We start from the raw sequence: 17,565 nt of genomic DNA, 5'->3' as shown, positions 1-17,565 counted from the left end.
TAGAATCAAGTCAGGCCCCAATCTTTGATCGCCTTCTCAGTATCTGATAGCCAGCCTGGGACATTTCAGATTGACATTTGTCACTGCTTTCCCTGTGTGTGTGTGTGTGTGTGTGTGTGTGTGTGTATGCATTCAGTTTTTCATTCAATTTTATCAAGATCTAATTTATACATGATGAAATATGCCCATTTCAAGCATATAGCTTGAGGAGTTTCATCAAATAGGTACATCTGTAAAACCACCATCACATCAAGATATAGAACCTTCCATCCCATCATTCCGTAAAGTTCCCTAATCCCCTTTGCAATCAGTTTCCCCCCAGTGCCCAGTTCTGGACAACCACTGTCCCACTTTCTGTCACAACGGACTCATTTGGCATGATTCTAAAAATGGGATCATGCAGTATGTACCCTTTTTTTTTTTTACCTGGCTTTTTTTGCTTGGATACTGTTTTTAAGGTTCATTTCATTGCATGTGTCAGCAGCATTGTCTCTTCTTATCACCGAGTAGTAGGTATAGTATATATTGGTAGTGTATGTATCTATATTTATATGGATGTCTCTGCCACAAGTTCTTTATCCATTCATCTGTGGATGGACATTTGTGTTGTTGCCAGTTTGGGGCTATTATGAATAAAGCGGTCATAAACATTTATGTACAAGTCTTTGTGCATACTTGTGTTTTCGTTTCTCTTATGTAAATACCTAGGAGTGGAACTATGAAAGTATCGCCTCATACTATACATACATGTTGAACTTTTTAAAGAAAGCACCAACCTGATTTCCAATGGTTGTAGCACGTCATATTCCCACAAGCAATATATGAAAATTCCAGCTGCTCTATATCCTTGCCAACGCTTGGGATTCGTCAGTCTTTTAAATCCCCTAATGTGTTTGTAACCATCAGCTAATGTTTTACCTTCAAAGAACTGTTACTAAGGTGCTACTTTGGACATGTGCATAAAGAACTATTTCCCCTTCTGGTCCCTCATGGTGATGCTCTGGCTCCCTGGATTCACATGACATCCCTATGCAGCAGCTATGCCTAGCACGAAGATGAGGAGTAAATGCCTGGCCCAAGATCATGGGGTCTGGAACACATTAGAATCCAGGCTATCACTCATAGCTCATGGCTCTTTCCACGATGCCATTCTGTCCCCCATCAGAATTGCTTGCAGTTACATTTCAAGTGAACATCCTCATTGTTACTGAATTGTGCTAAGTGGAGACTGGATTCTGAACAAAGATAGTCATAATTGACATGGAACCCAAATTAATATGCGTCAAGCATCTGCCCAAAGTAATTAGCCAATCTGCTGAGCACATAATCAACAATTGAATCCAGTAACTTTTATTCTGTAGGGACACATATTAAAGATGAAATCTATTTTTAATTTGCTTAATAAAATGTGATGGATATTTGCATGTCAGTCTAGCCCTTCTAACTTATTGAGTTGTCCTTCCAAATATTGTTACTTGACAAAAGCTTTTCACAGTTTTGAGTCACTGAATCATGAGATAGTCTTCTGTCTTTACCATTCCATCAATATTTTATTGGCCCTGGGTGTGGTAAAGCACCATCATGGAACTGGGTAAGACAATAATCAATTAAGTTTTTTCTTTCTCAGGCACAACTCAGTAGAGAAAAAAATTAGTGGGCTGCAATCTCACGAAGGAATCAAAAAGCAAACTAGGGCTTATGCATTAAGCTATGCAGAAGAAGAAATTCAGGAAGAAAATTAAATAGTTCTTTTAAGAGCTCGTTCTATGTCCACACAGAGAATGAGATGAATCTAAGATATTTAAGAATTTAACAAAGATATATTTCTTCCAAAGTAAATAAGCACTTTTAAAAGACACCGGGGTTCTGTTTTCTCTCCAAAGTTCAACCAGACAGTATGGAAAAACTAATAAAAATCCTGAAAAGTTCTTACTTGTCAAGAATCAAGATTATATAAGCAATAGCGTCTTTAATGGAACCCACATATCTCATTCCAGTGGCCAGTGTAAACATGTATCTGTTAATTCTAGAATCACTTGTAAGCCCATGGGGCTCCTGGGTGGCTCAGTCGGTTAAGCGTCCGACTTCGGCTCGGGTCACAACCTCATCATTCATGGGTTCGAGCCCCGTGTTGGGCTCTGTGCTGACAGCTCAGAGCCTGGAGCCTGCTTTAGATTCTGTGTCCTCTCTCTGCCCCTCCCCTGCTCCCTCTCTCTCTCTCTCTCAAAAATAAATACACATTAAAAAAAAATTAGAATCACCTGTAAGTCCAGATAGGATAGCCTTTTGTACATACCAAAATGAGCCCAGAGATTGACCTTCTTTTACAACTTTTTCCCTCAGAAAAAGAGGATGGTAGAGGGACCACCTTTGTTACTTCCCATCCCTAAAATTGTAATTCTTCCAGGTAAGTGACCAAAAAATAACCTCATCTGTGATATTCTTAGTTTAGTGATTTTGATGCATTAATCTTTAGAAATATTGTGGTTAAACTATATGTATCAAATAAGAAAAGGGAAAGCAGAGATTTAAGCCACTTCCTGAAACAACTCTGGGATTCAATATAAAACTTTAATAGACTTTACATAGGCAGCATTAGAAAATGTTATTTAATGAGATTTAATGATGTTGTTTTTCAGACACTGACTTAAATCTGAAAATCATGCATTACTTGTAGCGCATAATTGGCAAAAGAAATAGGTGTATAAATGCCTCAAACATGACTGGCCATAAAAATTGGAATAGTTTAAAAAAAACATTGGAATAGTTTCCCAAAAGAAAGTGCAGGGAATTAGGGACAAGCTAGAAGCCTGAAGGAAAAACGATTCCTTTCCCTTCCTGGAGAGAAAGGGAAACGTAGGAAGCTTTTATGAAGGCCAATGTTTGGTTCTATTGTCTTGCTCTTGAGAGTCTGACTATATGGATACCATATGGCTACCATTTATGGGATACTTCCCACGTGTCTTTGCATATACTTTTAAATCTTGGCATTAGCCCTCTTCATTCGGTATCGGTGTTGTCATTACAGAAGAAGCAACAGACTTAAAAAGGCCGCATGGCCTACCTGGGGTCATACGGCAGGTATAAGCGGGCTTTGAAGCCAAGGAAGTCTGACCCAGGTGCCAGCCCTCCTTCCTGTAGGCACGTGGCCACCCTACTCCTGTCTACCATTGTAGACAGCGATGAGTCAGGGAGACGGCAGGCAGCTCTAACTGGCGGCGTGGAAACAAATGAGATGTGCTCAAATTGGTCACGGTGAGCCACACCGGGAGAGCTGATCGGCGCACATGTAGATGGTGATCTATCATTTTGAACATATCTGTTTTGTTCAATATGACAATGCAAGTATTTTTTGAGTTCAGGATTCTTTTCTACAGGTCCCGAAGTATTTAAAATGTCATATTTTTAAAGGAAACATGGTAGTCACAGGTGGCGAGAGCATGATGATTTTGGTGTAGTTGGGACACATCTCAAGTGGAGTTGCCTACAGACTGTCCTTTGCCTGATCAGTCCCGCTTATCTGTAGTACCCGAAAGTTACTTTACTCAGTCAGTATCATGTTCATCTGACCATATTTTCTATATATTCACTTTACCCTCACTTCACTGCCTAAAGGGGCTGGAATTTATTTCCATCTAAGTTCCAATAATCACCTTCTTGCCTTTTATTGAGCTGTATGTAAGTCAGATGTAAGTAGGCTGTGTTATGGGCTGAAATGTGTCCCACCCCAAATTCATGTGCTAAAGTCCTAACCTCCAGTATCTCAGAATGTGACTATAATTGGACATCAGTTCTTCAACGAGGTAATTAACTTAAAATGAGGTCAGTAGGGCGGGGCTTCATCCAGTGTGACTGGTGTCCTTAAAAGAAGAGATTAGGACACAGACTGGTATAGAGGGAAGCCCATGTGAGGACACAGGATGCTAAAGGACACCTGCAAGCCAAGGAGAGAGGCCTCAGGAGAAGGCATCTGTGTTGACACAGTGACCTTGGGCTTCTAGCTTCCAGAACCGTGAGACCATAAATTTCACCCTCTCTCTCTGTGGCCCTTTGTTATGGCAGCCCAAGCGGTCTCGTACAGGCTGAGAGCACAGACTCAACAAAAAAGGAGAGGGAAGGGGGCAGTTGATATTAGCCCGGGGCTTTGCATTACCTGGGGAATGAGGAAGGAACGTCCATCTTGCACAGGAAATGACACACAGGAAAGAACAGGATTCCTGTTGCCTTTCAGAGGCGGCCTTTGTGGGTTTGTTTGTGTTGGTTGGAATTGCTCGGTGTTTAATGTATTCAGCAAAAGTAAATTCAAGTATGAGCATGTTTCCCAGACTTTGTTGTTTTCTGTGCCACTGGTCCCCATATAGCTTCCATGTGTCGCACAGTCTATCCTCAATAACGTTTTAGTTCCTGGAATAAAGCACCTTCTAATTAAATCCACAATTGCCATAAAAATAAGTGGAGGTGACAAGTGTCTTAGAAAATGGAATGAAGTGTAGAATGTGCTAGACAAGTTGGAAAAATGAATGCATATAAACAGTAAAATTCAAATGGGATTAAATAGAGATTAACTTGGGGGAGAGAAAATCTCTCCAATTACGCCAAGGCAAAATGGAGCAGGTCTGGCCTTTTACAAATGGGAGGGAGCCATAATGAACCACAGGCTAAATCCCCATGTGGTACAATGAGAACGTGAACAGAACCCCAAGGGTTCTGGCAGAAGCGAGAGCATGTAGGGGGACATCATGATTCTCCCTCCCCGTGCTGGTTGGCATTTTTCCAAGTGTGTGCTGTGTACCTTATAATAGTTTGAAGAGAAATTAAGTCAGTGGGTCTCAAGATTTAGCTTTTGTCAGAATCACCTGGAAGGGCTGTTAAAACACAGATCATGCGCCCCCACCCTCGCCCAGAGTGTCTGATGCATTCGGTCTGGGATGGGGCTCAGGAATTTGCATTTCTAACAAGTTTCCAGGTGAAGCTGATGGTTGGGGGACCACAAGAGGTTTTGCAAGGAGCTTCTCTTCGAAAAAGGGTAAAGGAAGTGGATTTATTATGTCCAGAGAAGAGAAGCCAGAGCCCAGATTTAGTAAGAACCTTCAAGAATGAGGAGGACGTAATGTATGCCTGAGTGTTACTGAGGAGCTCACTCTACTGTGGGTAGCACAGGAGCTCCGGTGTTAGATGTGCGAAGGTTTAGGGTTTACATCAGGTCAGGCTAACTTGAAACATTTTGAGGGCCTGAAACCTGACATTCAGTGGAGATTTGAATTATCTTTTGGAAAGTTTGAAAAAAGCAAAAAGGGAGCTATCCTTTTGGTAGGGTCCTGGAGACTCTCTGGATTTTCCTTCTAGTTCTCTCTGTGACCTTGAAAGAGCTCTTTAACCTAAGCAGGAAGAAGCCCAGGTATTAGAGTCCTTCAGACACTTCCTGTCTGCGAGAGAGTTGAGTGCAGTGGGCTCAAGAAAGAGGGCTGATAGCAGCATCCCTCACACCAGGCCCTGTGAGGCTGGGAGGAGGTGTGGAGGGCAGGATGGGGGCAAGATTTAGGGGAGACATCCAGACACAGGCAGGGAAGGCCACCATGGTCCTAAAACAAGCCTGAGACACACAACCGGGGCTCTTCAGAGACAGAGCAGGGCAGCAAATGAGGGACTAGATGTAGTTGAGATAATAAGGTGAGAGAGTGCTGCGAGAGGAAGGTGCTGACATTCCGGAGAGAGATGAATAAAGAAGGCAGTGCTGTGTGGAAGCTCTTCTCAAGCTTGCCTAGAGGCGTTAACGTGGAACATACTGGAAACTGACAGAACACACGGAATTGGAAAGGCACAGAAGGGCCTGAGCTGGGCCGCTCTGGAAGCATGGCTCTGGGATGCTGGAGAGGAAAACTCCATTAATTGGGCAGCAATTAAACCTAACACAATTGACTGAGCACCCACCACGGGCAGAGTCTGGAATGAGGCCGCCATTCTGGCTCCTGCCTTTCAGGTACAGAGTCCTAACAACAGCACAGCTGATGAAAATGAATAGAGCAGGGGGAAAGCAGAGCTGAGAGAACAATGCAGGGAAGCTTCAAGAAGGAGGCATCCTGGATGGAGGGATGGTGGCTGGAGCTCTCCAGAAGGAGAAGGTGGGAAAGGCATTCCAGGCCAGGGCACAGCATGTGCAGAGAGCTTGTTGGCTGGGCTTGACAGGGAGTGACAAGGGGAGACCAGAAGGACGAGATGCCCAGTTGTGTGGCTGGAAGGTCAAAGGGCTGTTTTGTTGAAGTCACTGATATGCATTTCATCCATCTAGGAAAACGCCACCCTGGTAGGTGGAAATGCCTCATTTATGTCTCATTCTGGGTGGTTCCAAGAAAAAAAAATTGGGAACCACGGATTCAGGCAGGGGCTGGGAAGAGTGGTTGATTTTCAAAAACAGGTAAGGGAGTACATGTTGTATTTACTTGGGGAAAAAAATGGATGGATTTGGATAATCAGATGGCATTCTGGGGAGTCAATTTATTTTATTTTTATTAACACTTTTTTTTATGTTTATTTATTTTTGAGAGAGAGACAGAGCATGAGTAGGGAAGGGGTGTAGAGAGAGGGAGACACAGAATCCAAAGCAGGCTCCAGGTTCTGAGCTGTCAACACAGAGCCCGACGTGGGACTCGAACCCTCGAACTGAGAGATCATGACCTGAGCTGAAGTCGGATGCTTAACCAACTGAGCCACCCAAGCGCCTCAGGGAGTCAATTTAAATGAATTACTTTCTTTTGGTTTCCTGTTAACACCAAGATTACTTTTTGAGGAGAAATTGAGTGTTTTCATAGATGGCAGTCTCCAAGCATTATAGCTATGGCATTTAATCTCTGGAAAATTTCCCCGCTTTGATTTTCCAAATTGCAACATTTTTTTTTTCTTTCAAATGTCTCCCACTACCTTCTGCTGGAATTTAGTCAAGGGAAGAATAAATATACACAAAAATGACGTCTGTGCTGCTTATGGAGAAGTTATGAGTTCACGGTCACAGGGTAGGAAGGGCAACCTGGGGAATCTGGGACACTCTCCCTTTGGTGGGAGAGTTTACCATAATTCACCAGCGCTGCAGGGTCCCATGGAGGGAACAAAAGGTTACTTTCAAGCTCCACCAAATATTTGTAGTAAGTAGTTTCTTTTCTTTTTTTTTTTTTATGCACAGAAACATACTTCCATCTTTCTGTCTCTTCTTTTATCTAGTCTTTTTCTGAATTTTATTCTCTTGAACTGCTCCCCAAGAATCTCTGATGTGATTCTGTGAAGGTTATATGCAGGGCTATCGAATCTTGGTATATTTTTTTAAAATATTTTGTTTGCATTTCAGATGGTCACTTTGCAGGATCTCAATCTTTTATCATTGGAATAAAGCATCATCAGGAGCAGTTGATGGGCGACTCTTAGATCTTCAGGTTCCTTTAGTTAACGGTAGGCAGATGTTAGAATGAAATTGAAGATGTAATTATTTTTATTAAGTTAAAACAAATCACCCCAGGTTGTCTGGTCCAAGGGCTGTGTGCTTCACTCCACTGGAGTGAACTCCCTTCTGAGTGTTGAGTCAGGGAACTTTCTGTTCCTGTAATTTATGGCGTATTTTACTGTTGGAACCATGCTCTTGTGAGATCAAGCATTTGTCATAAATCACATGAAAAAATAAATTGAGAAACTTCTCTACTGTATGATAGAAATCCTTTATTTTTTAGTGGTTGTCTGTATTATATTTCTTCAATGTAAAGGGTTATATTTAAAGAAAAAACTGAAGACCACTATCCTTATACCTCCAGCTCTGAGCTTTTTACTTTTGGACTCTTGGGCATTTTATGATCCGCTATCCTCAGAATCCCAGCTTTTATATCCAGGACTCAGACTAGTGCACCTCCTGTCGATTCACCCAACTTGTTAACTTTACTATATGCTCCAAGGTGTTTCAAATTGTTTCAGAGCTGATGCCAAGAAGAAAGAGTAGTAGTCCTGCATTTATTTCTACCATTTCCTGATATTTCTGACCAGGTTCACCATTGGTTCCCTTGATCTTTCTGGGACTAGACTAGACCACTGGCACTTGCCCGGGGAGTGCCTGCAGTGACTTGGGGAGATTCTGGACCGTTCGGATGTCACTCTTTTCCAGCTGTGCTCATGTGTTCTCTCCATATGCACATACATGAGGGAGGCATGTGTATGTACGTCGAGGACAGTCCCGATCTCTGGGATGTTGGTTGTAACTGATACATATTGGATTTGCAAGGCATCCCCTCCACACACAAGGGCCTGGCTGTTTCTTCCCAATGGCTAGGACTCCAATTCTACAGTGAAGAAGATGGTCATGGTGGTTAGACCAGCAGAGGACAAGATGATCCCGTAGCGAAAATGAAGTTTGCTCTAGGGACCAACAGGTGTGGTGTGAGAATGTTCCTGAGGTGCATCTGTGCTCATGAGAGGGACTGTGGCAAGGGATCAACGACATTTACTTTGGGCAAGGAGTGGAGGAATGGCGCCATCATTTGCCATTTCTTGGCTATGTCCTTCTCCTGGAATAAAACTGCATTGCCTCGAATCTAGGGCCGCAATTGTATGTAACTGGTAGAGTCTATCACCGAAACACTCTCCTCTGACATCCAAGGTGAGGATGAGAGCTACTTTGTATTAAATGTTAATGATTTATAATTAATTCATCACCTTCGTGGCAATTTACAACTTGGCTTTGCTGACAGGAATAGTTGTTAGCAGATTGTATGAAAAGAGGCCAATCTCCTTTCTCCCCCTAGAGATAATTTTAGCATAGTTTTGAACAGATAGAAATAGGTCTTAAAAAGCCAATAAAATGTAGAGGCTCTTGGCTTATCTGGGGACCTAGGTAGAAGCTGGAGGATCCAATGGCACCTTGTAGATGTTACGTAAAATAAATAAACTAGCTGAGAGATCTCGGGAGTGGGGAGAAGGGAAGGAAGTTCTCAGTGATATATTTGGCAGGGACTGTACCAGTGCCTGTGATTAAGCTGAGGAAGAAGGGGGGGTTGGGAAACTTGTCCCCACTTCCGCCTGGCAGTGATTTAGATTTGGAGGCAGAACCAAAGGGCATGAGACCAGAGTCTCTGTCTCTGGGAAGTGAGTTCACACCTGGCTTGGTTTTTCCTGGCGTTTGCCCCTCAGTGGACGAGGTCTCCTTGCCAGACACGCTCATAGATCCCCTTGCTGCTCTCTCATGGCACTTACTGTGGATCTTAGGTACATATTTGTGCGAGTCTTTGATGAATGTCCATTTTCCTCACTAGATCATGAACTCCATGAAGGAAAGGCTCATGTTATCTGTCATGTCGACCAGCCCAGCTTCCAGGTACGGTGCCTAACAAATAGTAGGTGGTCCATAAATATACATATCAACAGATTTTTAAAAATCTTTATTGAACAAGCAAATGGATTTTCCAAGCATAGACTTTGAGTGCCACCAAGAATGGGATGTACCCGTGGTTGGGTCAGAAGCCAAATGGCCGAGGTCTCTGGAGAGAGACTTTTACTTTGTTGCAGATGAATGATGAAGAATTTATCAGTGCTTTCTTCTTCCTTTTTCCTTTGAATTTTATTTCCTTGCCAGATGCTTTGCATTGTACGGTTTTCCAACAACTCCTAAGGCCATCTACTCAGTCTTGCACCCACTGGGAGTATTCGTCTTCCCCTCCCACCACCTTTCTTTTGTTAGCGCATCCTCCAACTGCACATCTGGATCTTAGCCTTGCCCAACTTGTGCTTCTTCACTCCCCCAGCTGCTTGTTTCAAAATGTTTCAAATAGAGTGGATTCAGACTTTAAAATGGTACAACAAAGATACAGAGGGATTAAGGTATCTCCGTTGCTTTGCCTGATTTCATCCCTGTAGCATTCCACACTGTGACCACTGCCTACTTTTTAAACACCCTTGGATGCTAGATTGTTACGCTCGGATTCCTCTCCTGCTTTTTCAGCCACCTTTTCTACCTCTCCCTCCATCTTCCCTACCTTAAAAGCTGATGTCTCCCAAAGTGACTCCTTTGCTTTGTCTTTCTTTCTTCTCTTGCCCCTCATGCTCTCCTGATCTTCCTTCTCTTGTCATGGTTTCTCTGGATGTTGGATTTGTTTTCAGCTACAATGTATGCACTCGTGACTCTCAGATGCTGTCCCGGGCGCTACTATAATCCAGACCCTTATTTCAGCTACCAGTACGTGCTTTCATAAATTCTTCTTTGTGTTTTGCTGTCGCCTCCTAAGTGGCTTGTTTGCAATAGACATTTCATCACTACGGCTCAACCTCCATCTGTTACCAGAGTTGTCTTCTTGAAAAATAAAGCTGAGCATATCATTCCTCTCTTTAAACACCTTGGACAGATTCCTGGGGCTGCAGGGTAAATGATCATCACCATCCTCGTGACTATGTAAGTGCTCATGGTGGGCCAGGCACTAACCACTATGTTGATTCATTTAGTCCTCACAAAATGCTCTGTGAGATAGGGACCGGTTATGCCCATTTTACAGATGAGGAAACGGGGGGCACAACGACGGTGCGTGATGTGTTCAAGATCACACAGAGACAAAGACCATCCTTTTCGGCTTGATCATGGAGCCCTTTCCATGACTGCCCTCAGCCTGCCCCTGTGCTCCAATCACATGAGCCTTTCTTCTGTCTCCCAACCTCTATCCTCCTTCATCTTTCCCTGACTTTGGGCCTGCTGCTCCCATGGCCTGGAATGTTGTGATCCCATTATTTACCTGGTTAACTCCTACTCCGTCTTTGTCCATCGATAGTCAGTCCCCAAACCATTTTCTCTGTGAGAACTCAAAACTCTTTGGACAAAGCTGTGTGTCACTCCCACTTCTGTGTGTTGTACACACCTGTCCTGTTACAGGACATTCTCTGCTTTAGTGCACGATGGAGTGATTTTTTTTTTTTTTTTCATTTACAGTTAGGACATAAATGGTCTTGGCTCCTTCTTGACCCCTTTTAAAAACTGTCTGAAAATTACGTATCACAAAATGTCGAAGCAAGAACACATCCCTATTGAATTTTAGGCCACTGTCTCTGTTTATAATTTAACAGATTTGTATTTTCAGATTAGAGAGCTACTTAGTCCTTACCCATATTCACTAAGGATGAAAAAAGAGCGCCTTGCCTTTTAAAATCATTGAGATGGTAGGATCAGGGATTCCATATTTTGTGATTTAAAAATGACTCTTCCATTGACTGAGACCAAACAGAGGATGAGTGGGAAGGAGATGTGGAGCGGTTACCTGCTGGCCGGGCTTGATGGGTGAGAGCGTGATGCCCTGGGTGTTGATCACTGGCAGGATCTGGTTCCCGATGACCGTGGCAATGATCTGGCCCTGGGCGTTGGTCAGGAGCTGGGGGGTGATGGGCTGTACTTGCAGGCCTTGAGTGCCACTCGCTGCTTGGCTCGATGGCCCCGGATTCGGCATCAGAGGTATGGTCCCAATAATCTGCAAGAGACAGGCCCAAAGGTGAGGCGCTGGGCTCTGTCCTGAGTCTGCGCATGCAACCGAAGACGATTCACGCCCTGCTTTCTGCAGGTGGCTCCCGAGAGCGAATTCAGAGACTGTGAACACATCTGGAGATGTGGGTAGGGAAGCCAGCGCAGGGCATGAGCGTCTGCGGGAGGGATGAGCACACGAGTCAAGTGCATGGGAAGGAAGGGGGAAGCATCTTATTAAAAGTAAAATCAAGCCGCAGTGAGGGCATAAACCTGGGATTTCTGCCAGGGACAGCAAGATGTCTACTTTGTCTTAGAACCAGAGAGAAGAGGGACATCTCATGGCAACAAAGGCCCTCGTCTGACTGGGGAGCCACATTCCCTAACCCACAGGAGCACCTCAAACACACACCCTTTCCTCTGCCTCACTCTCCTCTATTCTACCAACACCCTGCTCCTTGCTCAAAGTCCCTGACATCCCAACCGGAACTGGGGCGTCGGCATCCTGGTGCTCATGGTGGTCAAGAGCCCAGGTTCTGGGGTCAGGGAGACAGGATTCCATTGCCAGCTCTGCCGCCTACCAGCTCAGTCCAAGAGCCTCAGCTTTCTGAGGGCTTGAGAGAACTGGAATCATAAACAAATATTTGAAACTCTTAAAATAGAGTTGACATGACAACTGAGGACAGAAATTGTGAAAACGTGCATTTGAAACAATGGGTTTGACACTGGGTCCTCAGGGTTAGAGGTTCAAGGCTCCGGTGGCCGGTGGCAGAGGTTTCTTGTTGCATCTGGTAGCTTCTGGCTTCAGTGAAGGGATGGTGTGGAGTGTCCAGCAGGAGGGGCCCGGCTGGACCCAGTCACTGTGCTAAGGACAAAGGGAGCAGCGGGCAGGGCAGCAAATGTGCAGCGCGTCTGTGAGGCCTGGAAACGTAGATCACAGTTGTGTGTTGCTAGGGACAAATTTAATCCTTGCAAAACGAAAATATGATCGATGTTTCCCCAGCTTATGGACTCTCCTGGGGGAGTCACGGGACCGGCGGTTGGATGCTTCCTCCTGCACAGCACAGGATCTTTTGAGTCACCCTCCAGGGTCCCCTCCCAGATGTGAACTGTGGTAACGTGGCCTGGGGGCCACCAGGACATATTAATAATACTGTCCCAGGAAGTGCTCTCATGTATATGGTTTCATTCATCTCACATTCTTACAACAGCTATGAAGTGGGCGTCAGTCCCACCCCCTTTAAGTGGATAAGACCACGGAGGCTACCTGTCACCTGATGGAAGAGTTTGTAAGTGACAGAGCTGGAGTCCAGGTCCGGCTGACCCCCGCGTGCTTGGTCTTCCATTATGTCACCTGGCGCCCACCACATGGAGGACACGGGAGGGGACCCGCTTGTCAGGGAGGGCACTGTGTCCCGTTTGCAATTTTCCTCCGAGTTTATAAATGATTCTGTTTCCTGCCCACACTGTACTCCAAGAGGGCTTCGGACATAGGTTCTCAGTAAATGTCTTCGGAATGAATGGTGTCTAGACTCAGCTACCTTCGGGATCCCGGATGCAGCGAGCACCCTGGAAGAGCCGCAAGCCCGCACCGTTCAGTGACCGAGATGATGACGGAGAAACTGCCCCTCCCCACTGGCCGTTGTTCCCACCACCAAAGCCCCCGTGGAGCAGCACCACCGGAGCCGCTGTGTGAATCCTAAGTATCGGTGGCAGTTGTCTTACTGCCAGTGAAGATCCAGTAGGTACTTCGAGAGCGAGAGCGGTGCGCAGGTCCCTGGGGAGCCTGCAGCTCCAGAGTCTCGCTGAGCGCACCTGCAACGTCCCGCCCGCAGCATGGCCCTGAACGCGCCCTATCAGCGCCGCAAGATCAGGTCCGCATCAGTCTTTAGAGCACATAAGTGCCTTCTTGATGAGTGGTCTTGCTCTGAGCAGCTCAGGATTCACAGGCTGTTCCTCTGACCCTACGGGCAGTGTGGGGAGGCCTGGGGAGCAGGCCCCCTGTCCCGCACCTGCGCTCACCTGTCCCCTCTGGCTTCCCCGTGTCTTAGGCCTGAGAAGCCCCACCCCACGGGATCGGCCTCGCTGGAAGGCCTGTGGAAGCCGGATGCATTCAGGGGGCAGGGCTGTGGGTTCTATTTTAGGCAGGATGTCACCGTATTGAGGAGCCAGTGTGCCTCTAAGCCAGGGGAAGGCTTGGGAGCGAGGCGCGGCACCTGACAGCTGCAGAGCACACAGAGGCTGGGAGGCATTGTGCCCCGAGAAGATTGACACCAGTCTGTGCTCGCTTCGCGGTAATGAGCCGCTTTGCCTGCTTTCCTGGTGGAAAGAAGAAAGGCGAATGCAAACGACTCCCCCAGCCTTTCCCCTGAGTGCAGCCTCGCTCCCAGTACCGTGTTCGACATTACTAAAACATGGTGTCACTGGCGTCTCCTCCCCACCGGCTCCTCTCTCTCGTGAGCCCCAGCATTACTTGCTGAGGGTAGGGCACACTAGTGGCCGAGCCAGAGGGATCTGGAACTGCATGACTGCCAGGACCTTTAATAAGGAGGATTTGGCTGCCAGGTGGGGGGCAGGGGTGGGCAGCGTTCTGTTAAGCCATGGGTTTCTCATTTTTGTTCCCCTTGCAGGGGCGCTGGGGCGACCATCTCAGCATGTCAAAAACTTGGCAGTGCATTGTGGGAGTTTTTCCCTAAGTTTATTTATTTTGAAAGAGAGAGAGAGAGAGAGAGAGAGAGCACATGAGCAGGGGAGGGGGAGAGAGAGAATCCCAAGCAGGCACCACACTGTCAGCACAGAGCCCTCTGAGGGGCTCCAACCCACTAACCATGAGATCATGACCTGGGCCGAAATCAAGAGTCAGACGCTTAACCAACTGAGCCACCCAGGTGCCCCGTCGTGGCGAGTTTTCTAATATTCCCCAGTGCACTACCACATGCTGATTTTAACTATCTCCCACTCATGGTGGGTAGAGAGGATCACACACTGTGTCGTCTAAAAATTCCCAGACGTGCCTATTCTGCTTGGGTTGGCTCCGATTCTTCTTGGCGTTTCCACAGATCTCACCCAGATGCCACCTGGGATCCTGACTCCAGAGAGATCTCCATAAGGAAGCCAGAGACGCCTAAGCAGCCATGGTGTGAGGCTTTTGGCCTTTGCCCAAAACTGGTGATTTTACTTGTGGAAATTGTACTTTAAATTAAAGGCCTTTTGCTAGTCAAGGGAAATATCCATATCTGCACGTATGCCAAGTGAATCTGGAAATTAAAACTGATGTTTGGTGTTAGGGGAGCTCTGACTCGAGGGCAAAGAGAGAGAGGATGCTTCTGAGACATGTGAGGCCCTAAGACCAGCCTTTCGAGTTTGAGCTTCTGGCTCCCAGTGCTAGGGATTTCCTGATGGAAGGATGTGTCACTGAGCCAACGAGGCCAGCAGGCTGTGACTCCTGAGCAAGGCATCAGCTGCACAAGAGAACTTCCAGCTCTCCTAGCAGATGCTGAAGACTCTGGTGGAGGAAACTAATGGGTGCGGACCCTTCTCTACCTAGAGTGTGGTGTCATACACCATGGAGGACACCAAGAAGATACAGTTGGGGGCAGAGGAGGAAGCAAGAAGACGGGTACATCACATGCCAAGATTCTAACAATTCGACAGAGAAATGATATGTGCCACAAAGTGGCAGGGACTATCCAATAAGAATCTCTGTATCCAGGGGGCACCTGGGTGGCTCAGTCGGTGAAGCATCTGACTCTTGATTTTGGCTCAGGTCATAATCTCACTGTTCGTGAGTTCAAGCTGTGGGTTGGGCTCTGCGCTAACAGCGTGGAGCCTGCTTGGGATTCTCTGTTTCCCTCTTTCTCTGTCCCTCCCTGAGCTCGCTCTCTCTCTTTCTCTCAAAATAAATTAATAAAGTAAGAAAAAAAAGAATCTCTTGGGGCACCTGGGTGGCTCAGTCCGTTAAGCGTCTGACTTTGGCTCAGGTCATTGATCTCATGGTTTGTGAGCTCGAGCCCCGCATCGGGCTCTGCGCTGACAGCTCGGAGCCTGGAACCTGCTTCGGATTCTATGTCTCCCTCTGTCTCTCTGCCCCTCCTCTACTCACACTCTGTCTCTGTCTCTGTCTGTCTCTCTCAAAAATAAAAATAAACATAAAAAATATTAAAAAAAAGAATCTATATATCCTTCTGGTGGGTGCTCAAAGAACCATTAGGAATGAATGAGTGATATCAGAGGAAGAACGATGAGGGTGGTCAGGAAGACCTGATGGAAGAAATGGGGGTGGGGCAGAGTCTTGAGGGTTGAGTGGGATTTGGCAAAGTGGAGAACCTACTCCAAACAAGAGACCAGCTGGAGGTGAGAAACATGGGGGATGAGGCATTGACTAGTTTTCAAGCAAGAGGGGTGAAACAGTGGAGCAGGGACAGGTTGCCAGGGAAGGGTCCAATTCCTGGGTCAGGGGCTTCAGTGATGGTTTTTGAGGGGTGGGGAGGAACACGAAGGCTTGGAGAGAATGGACTGAAGTGGCGAGAGACTACGGACCACAGATCAGTTGCTACGCTGCTATCGTAGGTGTCCAAGTGCGACGCAAAATGCCCCCATGAATCCTTGACGTGGGGGTGGCTGGATTCGTGGGCTTCCACCTCAATTCAAAAAGCGTGGCCTACTTTATGCCTAGGTTGCAACATTAGAAATTTGTGAGTGAAGTTATTGCCCCATCAATCCCAAAGCAAACGGCTCAGGCATCGTTTGCGATGATCCCCGATGTCTTTGCCCCTGCTCTCACAGTAATGACTCATCTCTGATGAATGCTCTAACCAGGCTGAGGCCCTTACTGGTACTGGAATGATAACTTTCGACCTAAAGGAGTTCTGCCCTCTCTGACAGGGGACTTATTTGGTGGTTGCTGCTCATGTCCTCTTGGCTTTCTCCTTAGAGGAGTTGGGAGCATAAACCAAAACTGAGAATAAAGCCTGTGTCACAAGACCACCTAAAAAATATCGTTAAGATGGCCACTGGTGTAAAACAGCACATGTATCCCTGTTTCCATAAAAATTGGGGTGGCTTACACACAACAGTGACTGTTGTTAATTCAGCCACAATTCTGACTTTAGCCATCATAAAGATGATCTTGGGACTGTAGCAAATCTCAGCAATTCAGGGTCACCGCGTTACATTACCGTGCCCTTATGGACTTCAGGTTGGCTGAGGTACTCAGTAGGGATGGATTTGAACTGATGGAGGGTAACGTGTCCTGAATTTATTCGCTGCCCGCATGTAGTGTCATCAGCAGCAGCTGAGGGTGGAATCACAGAAGCCCCGGGCACCCAGACAAGTCGTCTGATGGGCCACATGTCGTAATTGTCTATGACACGCCGTTAAACTCTGCGACGGAGAATGTGTTTGCAGATGTCAGATTGACAAGTAATTTTGTTGCTCATATCTTTAAGAAGAGGAAATCCGTCAATGTGGTAAATCGGTGACTTTCTCAGCATCTCCAATCCATCAGCAGAGACAATTCTTTGCCAAATATTTGTGTAACCTCAGCACTTTTTGGTCAAGAGGCTTTTGTTAACACCAGCATTGAACAAAGAGCCCCGGAGAGCGAGGGAGCTGGTGTGAGCGATCACCAGGACGGAAACAGCCCATCATCTTCCCCTTCTTTCTGGCCTGGCAACAGCCATTCTGTCTCTTTCTTTAAGGGATGGTTTTGTCTTTATACAACACATTGAGTTTAGTCTCACTGTGCTCCTGTTGTAAGGTTAAACCCACTTAGAATTATTCTGGCAGCTCTGGCTAGGATGCCGATTCCAAGAAAAGTAGGAGAATACAATGATTCCTCAAACAAAATTGATTTTTCCAAGATGCAAACTCATGCCTCCTGGCATTTGGTTCTGTCCAAGATGGGGAAAAAGAGAGGTGTGGATGTTGAGAGGAGCTTTAGCAGAGAACCTGAACCAGAGAATGAGAAAGGCATGAAGGGAAGCCGATGAGCTTCAGTAGAGGAAGACACTTCAACCAAGGACAATTGGATTTAATCTTGCAGGCAACGCCAATCAGTTGGCCATGGCTTCCTCAAACTCTGAAGGTTCTAAGGTTCA

General features: G+C 46.2%; 1 protein-coding gene across 1 annotated transcript in view; it reads right to left on the bottom strand.

Annotated features, from left to right (window-relative positions):
* The window catches only part of POU6F2 (POU class 6 homeobox 2), a 487,233-nt gene that overhangs the window by 15,497 nt on the left and 454,171 nt on the right, over positions 1-17,565 (bottom strand). The window contains exon 7 of the mRNA XM_053218650.1: positions 11,271-11,477. Within this exon, the coding sequence (XP_053074625.1) occupies positions 11,271-11,477 (207 nt within the window). The remainder of the gene's footprint in view (positions 1-11,270; positions 11,478-17,565) is intronic.

The sequence above is a fragment of the Acinonyx jubatus genome, chromosome A2 (genome assembly GCF_027475565.1).
Source record: "Acinonyx jubatus isolate Ajub_Pintada_27869175 chromosome A2, VMU_Ajub_asm_v1.0, whole genome shotgun sequence".
Taxonomy (NCBI): domain Eukaryota; kingdom Metazoa; phylum Chordata; class Mammalia; order Carnivora; family Felidae; genus Acinonyx; species Acinonyx jubatus.
Note: the sequence above shows the minus strand (reverse complement) of the source record. Positions and strands in the feature narration are given on the sequence as shown.